Raw genomic sequence first — 20,085 nt, forward strand, 5'->3', positions numbered from 1 at the left:
CTCACGCTGCATGATAAGGAATGCTTTGTCTTCTTCATTCGTCATTTTCTCAAGCGCATCATTTGGTGAGATATCGAAGAGGGATTGAAGATCATCTTTGAACATCTGCTCCTTCACTCTATAGTTTTCGAATGTCTTGGTTCTATTTTTCTTTACCAGTTTGTTGGCATCATACAACTTCAAAAGTTGGCGCTCACAGGAATATACTCTCTGCACTGGAATTCGTGCTTTCTCCCAGTATGCACACACAGCTTGTACACAAAGTTTGGCACTTTCATGAACTGTATGGTGTTCTTGTATGTGATGGTACACCATTTTCTGCAATGTGTGTCCTTTGGTTGGTAGTCCCCCACATATTATTTCCTTTTCAGACTTGCCCAGCAACCAAACTGTGGAAGAGCTGCGAGTTTCTGCCATCTGAAAAAAACAGGATAAATTAAAAATGTTATTTTTGGAGCAACCTCTAAGTAAGGGTGCCTTCACATACACGGATTATTCTTACGAGTCCTTACGGATCGCCAACTCGTAGTCAATCGCAAGCATCCGTAAATAACGGAAGATGATTTTTGACATGTCAAAAGTTGTTGCGAGTTGTGACGAGTTATCTACGGATACCAGCGAGTTATTTACGGATGCTTGTGATTGACTACGAGTTGGCGATCCGTAAGGACTCGTAAGAATAATCCGTGTATGTGAAGGTTGCATAAGTTCCAATTGACCTCATATTTGGTTCATATGACTTTATAAACATAGGAACAAGGGCAGTCTTGTGGAGCATGGATTTTTAATAGTATTAAATATTATATATATCTGTGGACCACTGGACCACCCTAGTGTACAGCTGCTCTGACTTGAGTTTTTTTTACATTCCAATAGGACGTGACTCGTGCTTTCTATTTTTACCTTGCAGAACCTACACTTGTCCGATTGACTCAGTCCCACCATCTTCTTAAAGCCATTCGTGTGGTGTCCTTGGTCTTTGTCATTAATAATGATCCATTGTCTGTCCCAGTTGAGCTGACCTCTTCTTCGCCATTCCAGTGATCCTTCTTTTTCTATCCCCAATCTCTCCAACTTTAAAAAAAAATATTTCCCTGCTCTTTTGTCTTTCTCCCAGTTGTCACTATATATCTGCTGGTATTTCATCTTGTATTTTTATTTTTATTTTTGCACTCATTGGGGCTGCATTTGTTACTGTTTTAGTTTGGTGTGTGACATCTTTGCACTTGTTTTTGGAAGTGTTTTGCAAGGTGAATGAGAAACCTTTTCTGGCTTGCTGTGTTCATGCTTGTACACATTGTATTGGGTAGTCTGTTGACCTTTTCATGTACTCAGCTAATCCTACAATCATCGCTCTGTGCACTTGATTGAGTTCCATCATGCAGCCACCTCCTTCTTTCCTCAGCAGGTACATTCTTGGGATGCACTGATTTTTGTAGAACATTTTGTGGGTAGTGAGGAGCTTCCTTGTTTTGATATCTAGTTTTTTTGACCACCCGCTTCTGGCAAGTTTACTATTCCGCAGCTGTACTGTAACACTGGTACTGATGGTTGGTTTATGGCTTTGATTTTATTCTTTGGGGTGAGATATGATTTGCAGGATCAGCCTCATTCTACGCAGGTATTCTTTGGTAAGAGCATTTTTTTGACAAATTTGGTGGCGCTCTTCTACTCCACGATATTTGTAAGATGCTTTGTTGTCTAGCTTGTGTATTGTTGTATCTAGGTCGATTTTCATATTGTCCATTTTTGCTGCTCTACCTTGCACGAACGTGTACTTCGCACACTTATCGAGGCGAAATTCCATTTGGATGTCATCTAAGAACTTTTTCACTAATTTCAAATGTTCCGCCAATTTTTTGTCGTTTGTTTTATATGATGGTTAATGGTCACGCACACTTTAAAGACAAATTTACTTAAAATTATTACGGTAATCTACGTCATTTGCTCTGCCTTTCCTGAAGTGGCTCGATCAAATCTGAACCACTCTTGTGATACTCAATGACCACGCTTATGCTGTTGGCCTTTTGTGGTGTGTTGCAGGTTCACTATTACTCAAAGACCCTTCGTCTGGAATCTCCCAGTATCTCACGTGGTTCCTCTTTGAGCCGATCACAATCTAAAGAGTTCAAACTTTTCTCCATGAAGGAAATGGCCCACCATGCTGCAGGCACTGCAACATCAACCATCCCCGTTTCAGCAAACACTCAAAAGGGGTTGTCTCTTCCACCTTCTACTGCAGGTAAGTTTCTGATGATGAAGCTTCATCTGATTTTGCACAACTAAAACATGTAAACATTTCATATTTAACATGTAAGATGGCATGACACATAATGTTCTATCCATCGTTACCTTTCACATATGGCTGAAGAACGTGTGTGTCTAAATGATGGAAAAGAGAAAACATGAAAATATAATAATAATATATTGATGAAGTTCTCAGGAAAAGCTCACCTTGGCTGGACATGAGAAGAAATGACAGACTGAGCTCTTTCACGATTCTGTGCGTGGTGGTGCATTGCCATTCTTAGTTGGTGGAGCGATCCGTCTGGTTGATTCCGATAATGAGTGAGACTCTGACACACTAACTAGTTCCGTGAGCCTGGTGTGGATGTCGGACTAACTTAGTGGGACGAACAGCTGCAAGCTGTGTGAGATAAAGCAATAACGGGTCCGTGATTCCCTTTAATATCAGGGGTTTCATGCGTGCTACACTGGATAGGCCAGCATGTCCCCTGCTCTTCACCATCAGGCTTGGGTAAACTGCTGAGCTCCATCCATGGTGGTGACTGGGGCTTGAGAGAATGTTCTACGAATGAGGAATTCACCTCAGATGGCAGGTGGCAATTAGTGGTCCATGTGATGATGTGTCCATGTGGCAGATAACATTTGATGGACCCAGATGGCATCCTCACCAATTACAGTTTGGGATGCATCATTAACAAACATATATATATATATATATTGTTGCGGATATGAGGACTGTATTTTTTTGATTGTGTGTATTATTATTAGTGTTCAGTCTGCGCCTCCTGCCTCCGGAGCTGTGTAAAGGTCAAAGGGCGTCCCATAATTAGTCCATAAAGCATCCACACCACAGCTAATCATAGAATACCCCTGTTCGATAGCTTATATCTTATTATGTGTTTTAGGGTAAGGCTGTGTCTCCCATTAATTGAAATACTCCATTGCACCAGTGAAAGAGATAGATCCCCTTCATTCCCACTCCCAAAACTTCCATTCCCCCTTTTCGTCAATTGCCATTCGCATTGCCAACCAACAATTGCCGCCATTGGCCACGAGGCAGGGTTGGGGAAGAAAGGCGGGTCCCCACCTCGTCATAGAGGGGAGGAGTGAGTCAGCCCCACTCAACCAACCACGAACAAGGGGTTGGACTTGGAGAGGGTGTGGAGAGAAACATCGAGGAGGTTCGCGAAGGTTGAGGGGTGGGGCCTATATAACCCGCAGGCAGGGCGTTTCCAAAAAGAGATGAGCTTTTACAAAGAGACGAGAGGGAGTCCAAGCGGTTGAGTCCAAGAGAGGCGCTTTGAGTTGAGTCCGAGAGAAGTCCAGAGTTGAACTGCAGCTCGAGCCACCGAAACTGCATTTACTGCAGCTCGAGCCACCGAAACTGCATTTACTGCAGCTCGAGCCACCGAAACTGCATTTACTGCAGCTGGAGCCACCGAAACTGCAGCCACAGCAGCGTGAGGCCTGGACGGCAGTTAGGAGCAGGGCCGCGAAGGAGCGGCGGCTGCCCAACGAGTCGATCGGTTGCAGGACCAGTTGGACCTCCCTATCCCGCCAGCCATCCATCTCCCGCCAGTCCTATCATCATTCCCCGCGTGAGTCTGTCCTTGTTTGTTCTGTCCCTGGGTTAATTAAGACTGTAGGTAAGCTAGCGTTGCACTGTGTATCTAATATCTTCTGTAAATAAACGTGACTGCTTTCTTCCTGCTTATATGTGTAAATAATAAATCCAATTACTCTTCTGTACGTCTTCTTCCTCTTTGCATTCGGTCGCTTTAGAGTTTTCCATATTGAGCAGCTGCGGTGCGATACGGCCAACGTTTGGGGCAAATCGGGTATTAGTCGGGGAATAACTGTTCGGTCGCGGTAATACCACCGCTCGGTCAAAATAACATCTTAACCGCGTCCGTAACATTATATATATATATATATATATATATATATATATATATATATATATATATATATATATATATATATATATATATATATATATATATACAGTGGAACCTTGACTTACGAGTGCACCAACTTACGAGTTTTCCGAGATACGAGCCGTCGCTCGGGCGGTTTATTGCTTTGAGATGCGAGCCGAGATCTGAGTTACGAGCTTACGCCACCCGCCACCAAGTGGGTTCCGGTCACGTGGTTATCTTGCCGTGCAAGCATCTCTGCCATATATCGCTGCTGTTTTGTTTTCGCATTTTGGTTATTTTGGAAAATTTTCTTAGTTTTAACCATGGGTCCTAAGAAATTGAGTGCCAAGGGCAGTACTGAGAAGAAGAAGAGGATGATGTGCTTGGATATAAAACACGCAATCGTCGAAAAACATGAGCGAGGTGTGCGTGTTGTCGACTTGGTGAGGCGGATGTGAAGGCAGCTGAAGATTTTATTATAACTTTTGCCGAACTGATAGAAGCCGAACGATACATCCCCCAGCAAATCTTCAACTGTGACGAGACAGGGCTCTTCTGGAAAAAGATGCCGAGGAGGACGTATATAACGGCAGAGGAGAAGAGCATGCCAGGCCACAACTTGTTCAGAGTGCCGGCGATAGCTCGCCTTCTCTTTGTGGAAGACACGGTGAGATCCTCAACATCCAACAACTAATGGGACGCAAACGGGGCGCCCAGTTTAGCGGTACACACATTGATGAATCACCCTGCCTGTGAAACACCGACATGACAGGTTATAGCTGGGTCGGGATTCAAACCCAGGCTGGACAGTTTAGAGTCAAGTGTGCGTACCTCCAGTCCAGGCCATCCTGCCAACTTGTATGCTGCATACAGGTGAAATATAAAGCGCGAGATATTTTTTATATATACTGTATATTTAAAAAAAAATTGGTGTGGTTTTTGGCGGGCTGGAACGGATTAATAGCATTTCAATGCATTTTAATGGGGAAATTTGATTTGAGAAACGAGCAAATTGAGTTACGAGCTCGGTCACAGAACGAATTAAACTCGTAAGTCAAGGTTCCACTGTATATATATATATATATATATATATATATAGTGGAGGCGCAGGAGGAGGCGCAGGAGGCATGTGCATATATGTATACATACATACATACATATATGCATACATATATACATACATGTATACAATACATACATACATACATATATATATATATATATATATATATATACAGTGGAACCTTGACTTACGAGTTTAATTCGTTCTGTGACCGAGCTCGTAACTCAAATTGCTCGTTTCTCAAATCAAATTTCCCCATTAAAATGCATTGAAATGCTATTAATCCGTTCCAGCCGCCAAAAACCACACCAATTTTTTTTTAAATATACAGTATATATAAAAATATCTCGCGCTTTATATTTCACCTGTATGCAGCATACAAGTTGGCAGGATGGCCTGGACTGGAGGTACGCACACTTGACTCTAAAGTCTAAACTGTCCAGCCTGGGTTTGAATCCCGACCCAGCTATAACCTGTCATGGGTGAATCACAGGCAGGGTGATTCATCAATGTGTGTACCGCTAAACTGGGCGCCCCGTTTGCGTCCCATTAGTTGTTGGATGTTAAGGATCTCACCGTGTTTTCCACAAAGAGAAGGCGAGCTATCGCCGGCACTCTGAACAAGTTGTGGCCTGGCATGCTCTTCTCCTCTGCCGTTATATACGTCCTCCTCGGCACCTCGCTCATGTTTTTCGACGATTGCGTGTTTTATATCCAAGCACAAGTTTTATATAAAACACGACGATTGCGTGTTTTATATCCACAAGTTGTGGCCTGGCATGCTCTTCTCCTCTGCCGTTATATACGTCCTCCTCGACACCTTGCTCATGTTTTTCGACGATTGCGTGTTTTATATCCAAGCACATCATCCTCTTCTTCTTCTCAGTACCGTGTTTTCCACAAAGAGAAGGCGAGCTATCGCCGGCACTCTGAACAAGTTGTGGCCTGGCATGCTCTTCTCCTCTGCCGTTATATACGTCCTCCTCGGCACCTCGCTCATGTTTTTCGACGATTGCGTGTTTTATATCCAAGCACATCATCCTCCTCTTCTTCTCAGTACCGTGTTTTCCACAAAGAGAAGGCGAGCTATCGCCGGCACTCCGAACAAGTTGTGGCCTGGCATGCTCTTCTCCTCTGCCGTTATATACGTCCTCCTCGGCACCTCGCTCATGTTTTTCGACGATTGCGTGTTTTATATCCAAGCACAAGTTTTATATAAAACACGACGATTGCGTGTTTTATATCCACAAGTTGTGGCCTGGCATGCTCTTCTCCTCTGCCGTTATATACGTCCTCCTCGACACCTCGCTCATGTTTTTCGACGATTTTTTTTTTTTTTTTTTTTTTTTTTTTGTATACAAGGTCGAGGCTCGTGAAAGAGCGAACATTAATCACACAGAAAGACAAACCGACACATAAAACATATAACATAGGGAGCGGTAGACAAGATGGGGAGAGAGGGGGAAGGACACAAACACAACATTTGAGAGCAGGGACCGAGAGACATGGAGACATCGAGAGATCTGAGAGCGGGCGAGGGCTTTGGGGGGGGGGGGGGGCGTGGGAAGGGGGTGGTGGGAGAGGTATAAAACATATGGACACTGCCAGGACTTCCAGGAAAGAAGTTGGAATTTCAAACAAGGTGGATCTGGGGTGAATTAGCGGGGGTAGAAAAGATCAAGGTTTTGGATGGGGGAAGATAAGAGATGGTGGTGAACAGCTGTTTTAAAGACCTGGAGGGAGGAGTGGGATTGAAGGGAGTGAGGGAGTTTGTTCCAGAGGCGGGAGAAAAGAGGAATGAAAGAGTGAAGGTGAGCAGAGAGCCGAGATTTCGGCAGTTTAACCATCAGAGGGTTGCTGGCAGATCTTGTGCGACCTGTAGGAATATTTGGGGGACAGAGCACAGAGAGAGCTGGGGGTGCAAGGCCGGAGAGGAGTCGGTAGAAGACAGAAAGATTTGTTGTTTCTTTGTTGTTTGTTGTTGAAAGACAGAAAAGAAAGATTGCGTGTTTTATATCCAAGCACATCATCCTCTTCTTCTTCTCAGAACCGTGTTTTCCACAAAGAGAAGGCGAGCTATCGCCGGCACTCTGAACAAGTTGACGGCAGAGATACTGTACTTGCACGGCAAGATAACCACGTGACCGGAACCCACCTGGCGGCGTAAACTCAAAATAACCAACATGCGAAAACAAAAATGCAGCGCTATACGACAGAGATACTGTACTTGCACGGCAAGATAACCACGTGACCAGAACCCACCTGGCGGCGTAAACTCAAAATAACCAACATGCGAAAACAAAAATGCAGCGCTATACGACAGAGATACTGTACTTGCACGGCAAGATAACCACGTGACCGGGTGGCGAAAGCTCGTAACTCAGATCTCGGCTCGCATCTCAAAGCAATAAACCGCCCGAGCGACGGCTCGTATCTCGAAAAACTCGTAAGGGCACTCGTAAGTCAAGGTTCCACTGTATATATATATATATATATATATATATATATATATATATATATATATACACACATGCATACACACATACATACATATACATATACACATACATATACATATACAACATACATATACAACATACATATACATATACAACATACATATATACATACATATATACATACATATACACATATATATATATATATATACATATATATACACACATATATACATACATACATATATACATACATATATACATACATACATACATATATATATATACATATATACATACATATATACATACACACATACATACATATATACATACATATATACATACATATATACATACATATATACATACATATATACATACATATATATATACATACATACATATATACATACATATATACATACATATATACATATATACATACATATATACATATATACATAGACATACATATATATATATATATACATACATACATACATATATGCATACATATATACATACATGTATACAATACATACATACATACATACATGCCCTGGTTTACAGGTGTAATACATATATATTATGTATTTTATATTATGTATTATGTAATATATTATGTATATTAACATTATTATTATTGCATTATTATTATTATTATTATTATTATTATTATTATCATTGCATTATTATTATTATCATTATTGCATCATTAGCATTATTATTATTAACATTACATAATTAACATTATTATTATGACTATTATTATTGATATGGTGTATATATATTATGTAATACACATATATTTTATGGAAACATATATACATACCCTGGTGTGTACCCTGGTTTAGAATATGTACACCGTATGACACGCAGGGATACGTAGGAGGCGACTAAGAGGGCTGGCGTCATGAAGGATATCCGGCCATAAAAGCATTGCTTCAAAAAGAGAACCATGACAATTACAACTACATATGGGCAGGGTACAGCCCGAAGTGGAGATCGGTTTCTGAGGTTTGGGACATGGAATGTAGGGACAATGACAGGGAGATCAGGAGAAGTGGTGGAAGTATTGGTCAGAAGAAGAGTGGACATATGGTGTGTGCAAGAGACGAGATGGAAGGGAAGTGGTGTGAGAATGGTGAAGGGTAGGCAGGGACAGAAATACAAGTTTGTGTGGCAAGGGTTCCCGGAGGGCATGAATGGTGTTGGTGTCCTGTTTTCTGAGGAGTTTGTAGACAGTGTGGTGAGTGTGACTAGAATGAGTGATAGGTTGATGATGGTGAAAATGATGATTGGAAAGGTCTTGGTGAACGTCATATCGGGATATGCTCTGCAGGTTGGTCGGAGCGAAGAAGAGAAGGACAAGTTCTGGTGTGCGATAGAGAAGCTGATGGAAAACGTGAAAGATGAGGAAGTTGTTGTGGTAGGAGGAGACCTAAATGGACATGTGGGAAGGAGTATGGACAGTTTTGAGGGAGTTCATGGGGGTTACGGATATGGTGTGAGAAATGGAGAAGGTGAAAGGATTTTGGAGTTTGCTGATGGAGCTGATTTGTTGATTTGTAATACTCAGTTCCAGAAAGAGGATAATAATCTTGTTACATACACGTCGGGTGGGTCGACGACAACCGTTGACTACCTGATGGTGCGTAGGCGAGATAGGGGGCACCTCAGGGACACAAAGGTGATCCTGGGGGAGGAGGCTGTTTCACAGCACCACTTGGTTGTTTGCGACATAAGGGTGAAAGGTGCGAGGAGAGCTCGGCGGGTGAAGTACCAACCGAGAATGAAGGTGTGGAGGTTGAAAGAGGTGACAGTAAGGGAGGCATTAAAAGAGAGGCTGAGTAGGGTAGAGGATGATGTGGTTGAGCTTGAAAGTGGTTGCATGTCAATGAAAGATAGTCTGTTGGGAGCCATTGGTGAGGTATGTGGATGGACAAAAGGACCACCGAGGCACCGAGCACCACACTCGGAAACATGGTGGTGGGATGAAGTTGGAAAGAGGATTGACGAGAAGAGGAAGAAGTTCAAGGAGTGGCAGAAGGCGAAGGGTACGGGAGCAGAAAAAGCAGCGCATGAAAGTTATAAGGCAGCCAAGAAGGCTGCAAAGAAAGAGGTAGCAACGGCGCAGGAGGCATGTAGGAAAATGTTCAGAGAACGCTTGGATTTGGAAGAGGGTCAGAGAGCGGTATTCAGGATTGCAAAGCAGATAGCGAAAGAGAGGTGTGATATGATGGGGGTGAGTTGCTTGAAGGATGAAGTGGGACAAATCGTTGTGGACCCAGATGGAAAAGATATATGGAAATGCTGTTGAATACAGAGAATGAATGGGATGGCAACATAGAGAGTAACCCAGTTTTAGGACCGACAAAGAAGATAACTGAGAAGGAAGTTGAGGAAGCGATAAAAGCAATGAAGAGTAGAAAAGCGGGAGGGCCGACGGGAGTTGGAGATATGTTGAAGGTAGCAGGAAGTTGGGGTGTGAAGAGAATGACAGAGATCTGTAATCTGGTGGTGAAAGAAGGCCGCATTCCAGTGGATTGGAAACTGAGTACCCTCGTCCCTCTATGCAAGGGGAAAGGTGACCCTCTGGAGTGTGGCTCGTACCGAGCGATAAAGTTATTGGAGCATGGAATGAAGGTATTGTTGTTGGAGAGGAGGATAAGGAAGAAGGTGAAGATCGACGAAATGCAGTTTGGATTTATGCCAGGAAGAGGAACGACAGACGCGCTCTTTATTGTGAGGCAGTTGCAGGAGAAGTACATGGAGAAGAGGAAGAAGTTGTTTCTTGGGTTTGTTGATCTGGAGAAAGCATTCGATAGGGTTCCACGCGAAGTATTGACATGGGCATTGAGGAAGTTAGGAGTGGAGGAATGGTTGATCAGAGTAGTGATGGCAATGTACAAAAGAGCGCGCACAGCTGTAAGGACAAAAGACGGGAACAGTGGTGAGTTTGAGGTGAAGGTGGGAGTGCATCAGGGGTCGGTACTAAGTCCACTACTATTTGTAGCTGTGATGGATGTGCTGGCTCAGAACGTAAAGGAGGGTTTACCATGGGAGTTGTTGTGTGCAGATGATCTGGTGTTTTTTTTGTTTGTTTTTTTTTTATATACAGAGTCGAGGCTCGTGAAAGAGCTCACATTTATCAAACAAACAAATCAAGCAAACAAGCAAACAAAGTATATAAAAAGGGGAGCGGTCGACAATATGGGGAGAGAAGGGGAGGAAGCACACAAACACATAATTTGAGAGCAGGGACATCGGGAGATGTGTGGGAGGGAGAGGGCCTGGGGGGAGGCAGGATAGGCATAAAACGCAAGGACACAAAGGACTTCCAGGAAAGAAGTCGGCACCTCAAAAAAGTGGATTTGGGGTGAAATTAGCGGGGGTAGAAAAGATCAAGGTTTTGGATTGGGGGAAGATAAGAGATGGTGGTGAACAGCCGTTTTAAAGACCTGGAGGGAGGAGTGGGATTGAAGAGAGTGAGGGAGTTTGTTCCAGAGGCGGGAGAAAAGAGGCATGAAGGTGAGCAGAGAGTCTTGATTTTGGCAGTTTAACCATAAGAGGGATGCAGGCAGATCTTGTGCGACCTGTAGGAATATTTGGGGGACAGAGCCCAGAGAGAGCTGGGGGAGCAAGGCCGGAGAGGAGTCGGTAGAAGACGGAAAGACCACCAACCTGCCTGCGGTGAGTAAGTGAAAGGCGCTCGGAGATAGCGTCATCGCGGGAGATTCCAATGATTCTGAACGCTTTGGTTTCAACAGCGTGAAGACGAGCTAGGTGTGAGGCAGGAGCACCAGCCCAGAGGGGAGAGCAGTACTCCATTGAGCTGCGGATGAAAGCCTTGTATGTGGTGAGGAGCTCAGGTGTGCCAAGGAAGGACTTCGCACGACGGAGGATGCCCAGTCGGCGACTGGCTTTGGAGGCCAGCTTGGAAATGTTGTTTTCCCAGGAAAGATCATGGCAGATAGTGAGACCCAAAAGCTTGAGTGACACAACTTCTTGGAGAGGATTATTCAGAAAGTAGATGGGAGGGTTGTCCAGTCGGTCTTTTCGGAGAGACATCGTAAGAGTGTGAGATTTGTCAGGATTGAAAGACATGTTCCACTTGTTTGCCCAGTCTGTGATTTTGTCCAGGTTTGCAGAGAGTGAGGAGGCTGCAGACTGCCAATCTGAGGGATGAGGAATGGAGCGGCAGAGAGTGGAGTCATCAGCAAAGAGATAGAGAGGATTTTCAACAGAGTCAGAGAGATCATTGATGAAGACCAGAAAAAGCACAGGGCCCAGAACACTGCCTTGGGGAACTCCACCCTGAACAGGAAGAGGAGATGATAGAAACCCATTCAGGGCCACACGTTGACTACAACTGCAGAAATTGCCGAAAGAAATTGCAGAAATTGTAGATTGCAGAAAGTATGGATGGACTGAAGGGAAAAATGAACAAGTGGAAGGAATGTATGGAGACAAAAGGTCTGAAGGTGAATATCGGAAAGACGAAGGTGATGGCAAGTGGTAAAGCATGTGGTGAGGTGGACAGAACTGGGAAGTGGCCATGTGCTGTGTGCAGGAAGGATGTCGGAGTGAACTCCATTCAATGTCCAATGTGCGCTGATTGGGTTCATCAAAAATGCAGTGGTCTGAGAGGGTCATTAACCAGTGTGGCAGCTACATTAAAATGCAAGGTGTGCACAGAGGGAGCTGCAGATGGAGGAAATGTTGAGTTGGATGTTGGAGACGGCGTGAAGCTGGAAGGTGTGAAAACATTTTGCTACCTCGGAGACATGCTGAATGGAGAAGGTGGATCAGACTCGGCAACGGTTGCTAGAGTGAGATGTGCATGGAGGAAGTTTTGGGAACTGAGTGGCATGCTGATGAGGAGGGGAGTGTCGTTGAAGCTGAAGGGAAAGGTGTATGCTGCATGTGTGAGAACTGTTGTGATTTATGGGAGCGAGACATGGGTAATGAACGTAGAGCAGCATCGAAGGCTGGAAAGGGTGGAAATGTGAATGGTTCGGTGGATGTGCGGAGTATCGTTGAGAGAGAGGAAGACAAATGAGGAATTGCGAAAGATGATGGGAATAGAGCCTGTGATTGATGCTGTGAAGAGGAACAGGTTGAGCTGGTTTGGTCATGTGTTGAGGAAGGATGAAAGTGACTGGTTGAGAAGAGTGATGGAAATGAATGTAGAAGGAAGTAGAGGACGGGGAAGACCGAGAAAGACTTGGCTAAAGATGGTGGAAGAATTAATGCGGGCAAGGGGCTTAACAAGGAGAGATGCAGAAAATAGGGCAAAATGGAGAAGATTGTCATGGGGACCGCAAGGCTAACCCCCACTCTAGCAGGGAAAATGGCCTTAAAATGCATGTTGTTGTTGTTGTTGTGTATATTGTTATCTGCTCCTCCCCAAACCCCATCACGGTGTACCTCCGAGCCCCGAAAGGAGTCACGGCAGAAAGATGTGTTATTCTGTGTGTCAATGACCAATGGTGAAACCACACCAATTGTTACCAAAAAACAATTATTGTATTAAGGTCACACAAGAATAACAGCACAAGAACAATATTAATCAATTGTACAACAAATATTATATCATTCCTATGATGGTTCTATCAGTTTCTTACAATATAACTCACTGTGCTCCAAGTGAGCGAAAAGAACATTCCCAAGTCTCTGTCCCAGCACCAAGCCAAAGTCGATCCACGCTCCGGTGATCGCAAGAAAAATGTCGTATCGAGACCAGAATCCAGTTCGGCTGACAGTCACTCTGCCAAAGAGGCGCAAAGGTGCCCTCCTAAGGCGACTGGGAAATCTCACCTTCGGGTATGAATGTTCAACGGCTCCCAAACGGAGAACCACAAATTCCCAATCGAAATCCACGTTACACACGCAAATCAGGCTGACGGCTGGGGGCGGTGAATTGGCTGGAGCGAGGTGAAAAGGCTGGAGCGATGCGAAATGGCGGGAGCGAGGCAAAATGGCCGACGGGCCCGTACTGGAGGCGTACCTGCACTCCAACAACGATTCTCTTCGGAATCAACCGCAAAACCTGTCACACAGGTTTATCTGTCACAGCGATCACAACTCTGTCGCAGGAATCCCTTTCCCAGGAAACCCAAAGTTCGCTCGTGACCTCCGTTCGCCAGCGTCTCCTCGAGACCTCAAAGCAGCTCGGCTTTTCTTCCCAACCTCACTTGCTCCGCTTTTTTCTTGCTCTTCTTCTTCTTCCGGTTCCACCCGATCTGGTTTCCGGTTTCTTTTAAAACACGAATTTTTTACCTTTTGAAAACAGTTATCTCCATTTCACTGAAACGATAACAATAATAATAGTACATGGAACCAAAAATGCTTACAGTGGATGAAAACCACAACGACGGAGGTGACGAATCCGTAACACTCCCCACCATCAAGAAAGAAAGTTTGAACATAGTGAAAACTTTCTTTGCATGCAAAAACCCTTTTTAACAAACAAGTAAAACTCACCCCCAAATGATCAATTCACGTGAACAGCAATAATTAATATTCCCCAGAAGAAAGCAACGAAACTTCCAAACAACCTACAGGAATTTCCAAAGTTAGTTCACTCTGGATAAAACATTGTCCCTGCCCTTTACATGCTGAATTTCCAAGTTGAACTCCTGCAAAGCCAAACTCCATCTCATCAACCTCTGATTTTTATTTTTCATTTTTTGAATGAAGGTTAAGGGGTTGTGATCAGTGAAGAGTTTTAACTCTGGATTCTCTTGCAACCCGACTACAGGCACGACAGGTGAGACAGGAACCATTTTTCCACAGGCTTCCTCTCATTATATTTCTTCAGTCGGTTGACATGACACAGCTGCCGCTTTTTCCGTCGGTCGGGAGTTGTCACCACGTAATCTGTTTCATTAACCCTCCTTTTGATTGCATAGGGACCAAAATACCTAGCCTGTAGTGGCTGACCTGGAACAGGAAGCAACACTAACACTCGGCCCTCAGGACTGAAATTTCTTATCTGAGATTTCTTGTCATGTTTCACTTTCATTTTATCCTGTGTCACTTTCAAGTTTCTTCTCGCAACTTCACAAGCCTTTGCCAATCTGTGCCTAACCGTTGACACATACTCTACCACTGTCGACTGCGACTCCTCCTGTAGCCACTGTTCTTTCACAAATTCCAATGGCCCTCGAACTGCGTGTCCAAACACAAGTTCAAAAGGCCTGAATCCCAATGACTCCTGAACGGATTCCCTCATAGCAAACAACAATAAGGGTATTCCTTCATCCCAATCCTTGTCACAATCAAAACAATACGTTCTGATCATATTCTTCAATGTCTTGTGAAACCTTTCCAAGGCCCCTTGGCTCTCGGGATGGTAAGTACTTGATCTTACTTGCTCCACTCCCAACAGGTGTTCCACTTGCTGAAAAAGCATTGACATGAAATTGGAACCCTGATCAGACTGGATGACCTTAGGTAGGCCAACCAAAGTGAAAAATTTAATCAAGGCCTTCGCAATAACTGCCGCAGTAATTTTTCTAAGAGGCACTGCTTCTGGGAACCTCGTGGAAGCGCACATGATGGTCAACAAATACTGATGTCCAGCCTTAGTTTTAGGTAAAGGGCCGACACAGTCAATAATGACTCGGCTGAATGGCGCTTCAAAAGCTGGAATTGGTTTTAAAGGTGCGGATGGGACTTTCTGATTAGGTTTTCCCACCAGCTGGCAAGAATGGCAAGATTTACAGAACTCCGCCACATCACGTCGCAATCCTGGCCAGAAAAAATGTACCAATATTCTGTCACATGTCTTGTTCACTCCAAGGTGCCCGGCCAAAGGTGTCTCATGTGCCAAACTCAATATCTCCTTCCGGTACGGCGGTGGCACCACAATTTGGTTATGAGCTTTCCACTCATCGCTTGCTGGCACCTCCGGTGGTCTCCATTTTCTCATGAGTATTTCCCCTTTCATGAAGTAACCAACAGGTATCTTCATAGCCTCTTCCTCTGTAATGGCTTTATCAATCAAACTCCGGAGCTCCCAATCTCTGTGTTGTTCTTCAACAAGTCTCTTTCGGACCAGCACCGTTTGTTCAGCCTCGTTCCCAGATGTCTCCGACGGACACTCCATTTCCTCTTTTGGTCCAGATGCCACCTTTTCCTTCAGTTCCTTGATAATAATAATAATTCATTTATTTTGTATAGCGCTTTTCATGAAGCCCAAAGGCGCTTTGACAGAGTGCAAAACATAATGCATAACAAAACATGAAAACAACAATTGCAAAAAGACAAGAATCAATAGGGAAATATTTAAAGCAAAAGGAGGGAGAAGGAGAAGTTGATGTCACTCCCTTTCCTATTACCTCTTCCAGACTTTTCCTCCAATATCTCTATGGAACCCAAATCCACATCGCCTTCCTTCTCCTTCTCTTCAGAGCACTTCCTACCCATAGCACGAGTCACGGCACAGGATGGAAAGATACCCGGAATCTCCTGCTCTAACTGTGCTGTGTTATTTTCCCTACTGGGCTTTTCAACCATCATCGGATTACCAGAAACTCGACCACCGGCCAAATCATTCCCGATAATAAAAGAGATTCCCTCTGCAGGAAGAGTGGCTTGTAACCCCACAGTGACCGGTCCTGACACCAAATCAGACTTTAAATGGATGACATGAAGAGGAGCTTTAACATAGCCACCAACCCCCTGTAAAAGAACACTAACCCCCGTTGCCGTCTTCTCCGACAATGGCAAAATGCCCTCAAGCATCAAAGATTGATGTGCTCCTGTGTCCCTCAATACCCTAACAGGTCTCTGGTTAGTTAAGTCCCCATCCAGTGACACAAAACCCCTGGAAATAAAAGGTTTGTAACCCTCTTGGACAAGGTCGTTGTGTGATGCCGTAACTTTGGCACGTGAACTTTCACAAGGCACTGTCCTCCAAGGACGATTTCTCGCATTGGCCAACGCATTCGGAGTTGCACTAGTCTGACTCCGCTCCTGATTTTTCCTTTTCAGGGCGTAACATTGGGACGTCAAATGCCCAGGTTTCTTGCAAAAAGCGCAAGTCGGCCCGGAGGAAAAACTCGTGGTCTGCCTCGGGCCCCCCGGAAGATAGGTATGTCTTGGAACTGCAGTCTTCTGATCCCTAAAATTCGCGGTATCAGATTTGTCCCCATAGTTCTCTTTCGGCCGCCTCCATGAACATTTGTTCTCCGAACCTGATTTACCATAACTCCCCTGGCTAACTCTAGACGGGAAGTTAGGTTTGTGGAACCCCATCCTGTGTGTCAAGGCATAGTCATCTGCAACTGTTGCTGCCTCATACAACTCCGGTACTTTTTTTTCATCCAGATGTACTTTAATGTCCACGTGGACACTGTTTGAATTCCTCCACCAAGATCAATTGTCGCAAAAGGTTGAAGTCTTTCCCAATCCCCTTCGAGTCACACCACATATCAAACATAGTTTCCTTCATTCTGGCAAACTCCACATGGGTCTCACTCTCCCTCTTCCTGGCATTCCTGAATTTTTGTCGATAAGCTTCAGGGACCAATTCATAGGCTTTGAGAATGGCTTTCTTCACGATCTCAAATCTGCACATTGGTCAATCGGTAAAGCCGAATAGATATCTTGAGCTTTACCCACCAGAACACTTTGCACTAACATAGTCCAGGACCTCACAAGCCATTTTAGCATTTGAGCCACTTTCTCAAAGTGTAAAAAAAACTTGGCTACCTCCGTTTCATTGTCGGGTGGAACCAGCCTCACATGCCTACCAACATCCCAAGTGTTCTGACTAGTTGTCGAACTAGCTGGCATGGATACTACTTCTCTCCGTTCTCCCATTAATTCCAGCTCCTTGAGTTTAAGTTCCTTCTGATACTCCATGTCACGTTTCTTTAACTCCCTTTCGGCTCTCCTTTCCTCTGCTCTTTCCCCTGCTCTTCTCTCTTCTTCAGCTCTCCTTTCCTTTATTCTTCTCTCCTCGGGTTCTCGTTCCTGTTCTACTCTTCTTTCCCCGGGGTCCCTTTCATCTCTCCTTTCCTCTGCTCTTCTCTCCTCGAGTTCTCGTTCCTGTTCTGCTCTTCTTTCCTCGAGTTCCCTTTCAGCTCTCCTTTCCTTGGCTCTTCTCTCCTCGAGTTCCCTTTCAGCTCTCTTTTCCTTTATTCTTCTCTCCTCGAGTTCTCGTTCCTGTTCTACTCTTCTTTCCCCGGGGTCCCTTTCATCTCTCCTTTCCTCTGCTCTTCTCTCCTCGAGTTCTCGTTCCTGTTCTGCTCTTCTTTCCTCGAGTTCCCTTTCAGCTCTCCTTTCCTTGGCTCTTCTCTCCTCGAGTTCTGGTTCCTGTCTGCTCTTTCCTTTTCTGCTTTCCTTTCCTCTGCTTTTAACCTTTCCTGGCTCTGCAGTTGCATCTCCATTTTCCGGAGCTCCACATTTTATTTTTCCTCGGGTAACCAATCCAAGGCTACCTCTTTCCATGTTCCTTGTCCCACCAGAGATTCTACCACCAATGTCTGCATCTCTGCTTTCTTCATATGAGCTCGGACCTCCAAGTTAAAATGTTTGGCCAATATCAAGAGTTCCGATCTTTTTAACGCTTTGAACTGTGCCTCATTAGGGGACGCCACAAACTTTTCTGCGCCAAACACCATGGTGACTATTAGTTAGCACCTGTTAACCTTCACACAAAAATGTTCCAATTTTTTTGAAAAATTTGGGAATGTTAGAAAAATTCCAAATTTGGGAATTTTGGGAATGTTAGGGAATTTGATCCCAGACGAGGATGTTAGGGAATTTAATCCCGGATGAGGATTTTAGGGAATTTAATCTCGGACGAGGATTTTAGGAATTTTGTCAGCAAAGACGAGCCCCCAATTTCCGTTACTCGGACTAGCCCCCAATTTCTGTTACGTTCTCCTCCCCAACCCCCGGTCACGGTGTACCTCCGAGCCCCGAGAGGAGTCACGGCAGAAAAATGTGTTATTCTGTATGTCAAAGATCAATGGTGAAGCCACACCAATTGTTACCAACAAACAAAGCTGAATTCAACAAAGCTGAATGCCTCAACTCTGTGTTTGGTCTCTAAATCTTGTGTCCCAAACCCATCCCTCTCTGTACCCACCGTACCCAGTCGTACCCAGCTGCTCCTGGACTCTGTGTCCTTTCCTCCTGACAAGGTGGAAAAGTTTCTGTCAACCCTCGACTCGGATTCTGCAACTGGACCTGACGGCATAAGCCCACGGGTCCTAAAATCCTGTTCTTCCGCTCTTTCACTCCCTCTCTCTGTTCTCTTCACCCTCTCTTTTGCTCAAGGTCATCTTCCATCTGCTTGGAAATCTGCCAACATCACCGCTTTGCACAAAAAAGGTGCAAAAACAGATCCCAGCAACTACAGACCAATCAGCCTTCTCCCAATTATCAGCAAAGTCATGGATTTCCATCATTGCTTCAGATATGAAATCTTTCCTCTTCTCCAATGGCTTGATCTCTGATCATCAATTTGGTTTCAGACCTGAACACTCTACTCTGGACATGCTGCTTCTGCTTTCTCAACAATGGATGGAGGTCCTCAATGCCAAACAGGAAATTAGAGCAGTCTCCCTTGACATATCACGTGCCTTCGATACGGTCTGGCACCCTGCTCTGCTCACCAAACTCTCCTCTTTTGGTATCAATGGAAATCTCCACGCATGGCTGGCGGACTTCCTCTCTAGTCGTAGTCAACGTGTGGCCCTGAATGGGTTTCTCTCATCTCCTCTTCCTGTTCAGGCTGGAGTTCCACAAGGCAGTGTTCTGGGCCCTGTGCTTTTTCTGGTCTTCATCAATGATCTCTCTGACTCTCTTGAAAATCCTCTGTATCTCTTTGCTGATGACTCTACTCTCTGTCGCTCCATTCTTCATCCCTCAGATCGGCAGTCTGCAGCCTCCTCACTCTCTGCAGACCTGGACAAAATCACAGACTGGGCAAACAAGTGGAACATGTCTTTCAATCCTGACAAATCTCACACTCTTACGATGTCTCTCCGAAAAGACCGACTGGACAACCCTCCCATCCACTTTCTGAATAATCCTCTCCAAGAAGTTCTGTCACTCAAGCTTTTGGGTCCCACTATCTGCCATGATCTTTCCTGGGAAAACCACATTTCAAATCTGGCCTCCAAAGCCAGTCGCCGACTGGGCATCCTCCGTCGTGCGAAGTCCTTCCTTGGCACACCTGAGCTCCTCACCACATACAAGGCTTTCATCCGCAGCTCAATGGAATACTGCTCTCCCCTCTGGGCTGGTGCTCCTGCCTCACACCTAGCTCGTCTTCACGCTGTTGAAACCATAGCATTCAGAATCATTGGAATCTCCTGCGATGAAGCTAACTCCAAGGGCCTCTCACTCACTCACCGCAGGCAGGTTGGTGGTC

General features: G+C 44.8%; 1 protein-coding gene across 1 annotated transcript in view; it reads left to right on the forward strand.

The window, feature by feature from the left end:
• Positions 1 to 20,085, forward strand: part of BLTP1 (bridge-like lipid transfer protein family member 1) — a 282,755-nt gene that overhangs the window by 198,549 nt on the left and 64,121 nt on the right. Inside the window, exon 58 of the mRNA XM_078766129.1 lies at positions 2,044 to 2,242. Coding sequence (XP_078622255.1) covers positions 2,044 to 2,242 — 199 coding nt within the window. The remainder of the gene's footprint in view (positions 1 to 2,043; positions 2,243 to 20,085) is intronic.

Source organism: Myxine glutinosa, chromosome 12 (assembly GCF_964187855.1).
Source record: "Myxine glutinosa chromosome 12, kmMyxGlut1.1, whole genome shotgun sequence".
Taxonomy (NCBI): Eukaryota; Metazoa; Chordata; class Myxini; order Myxiniformes; family Myxinidae; genus Myxine; species Myxine glutinosa.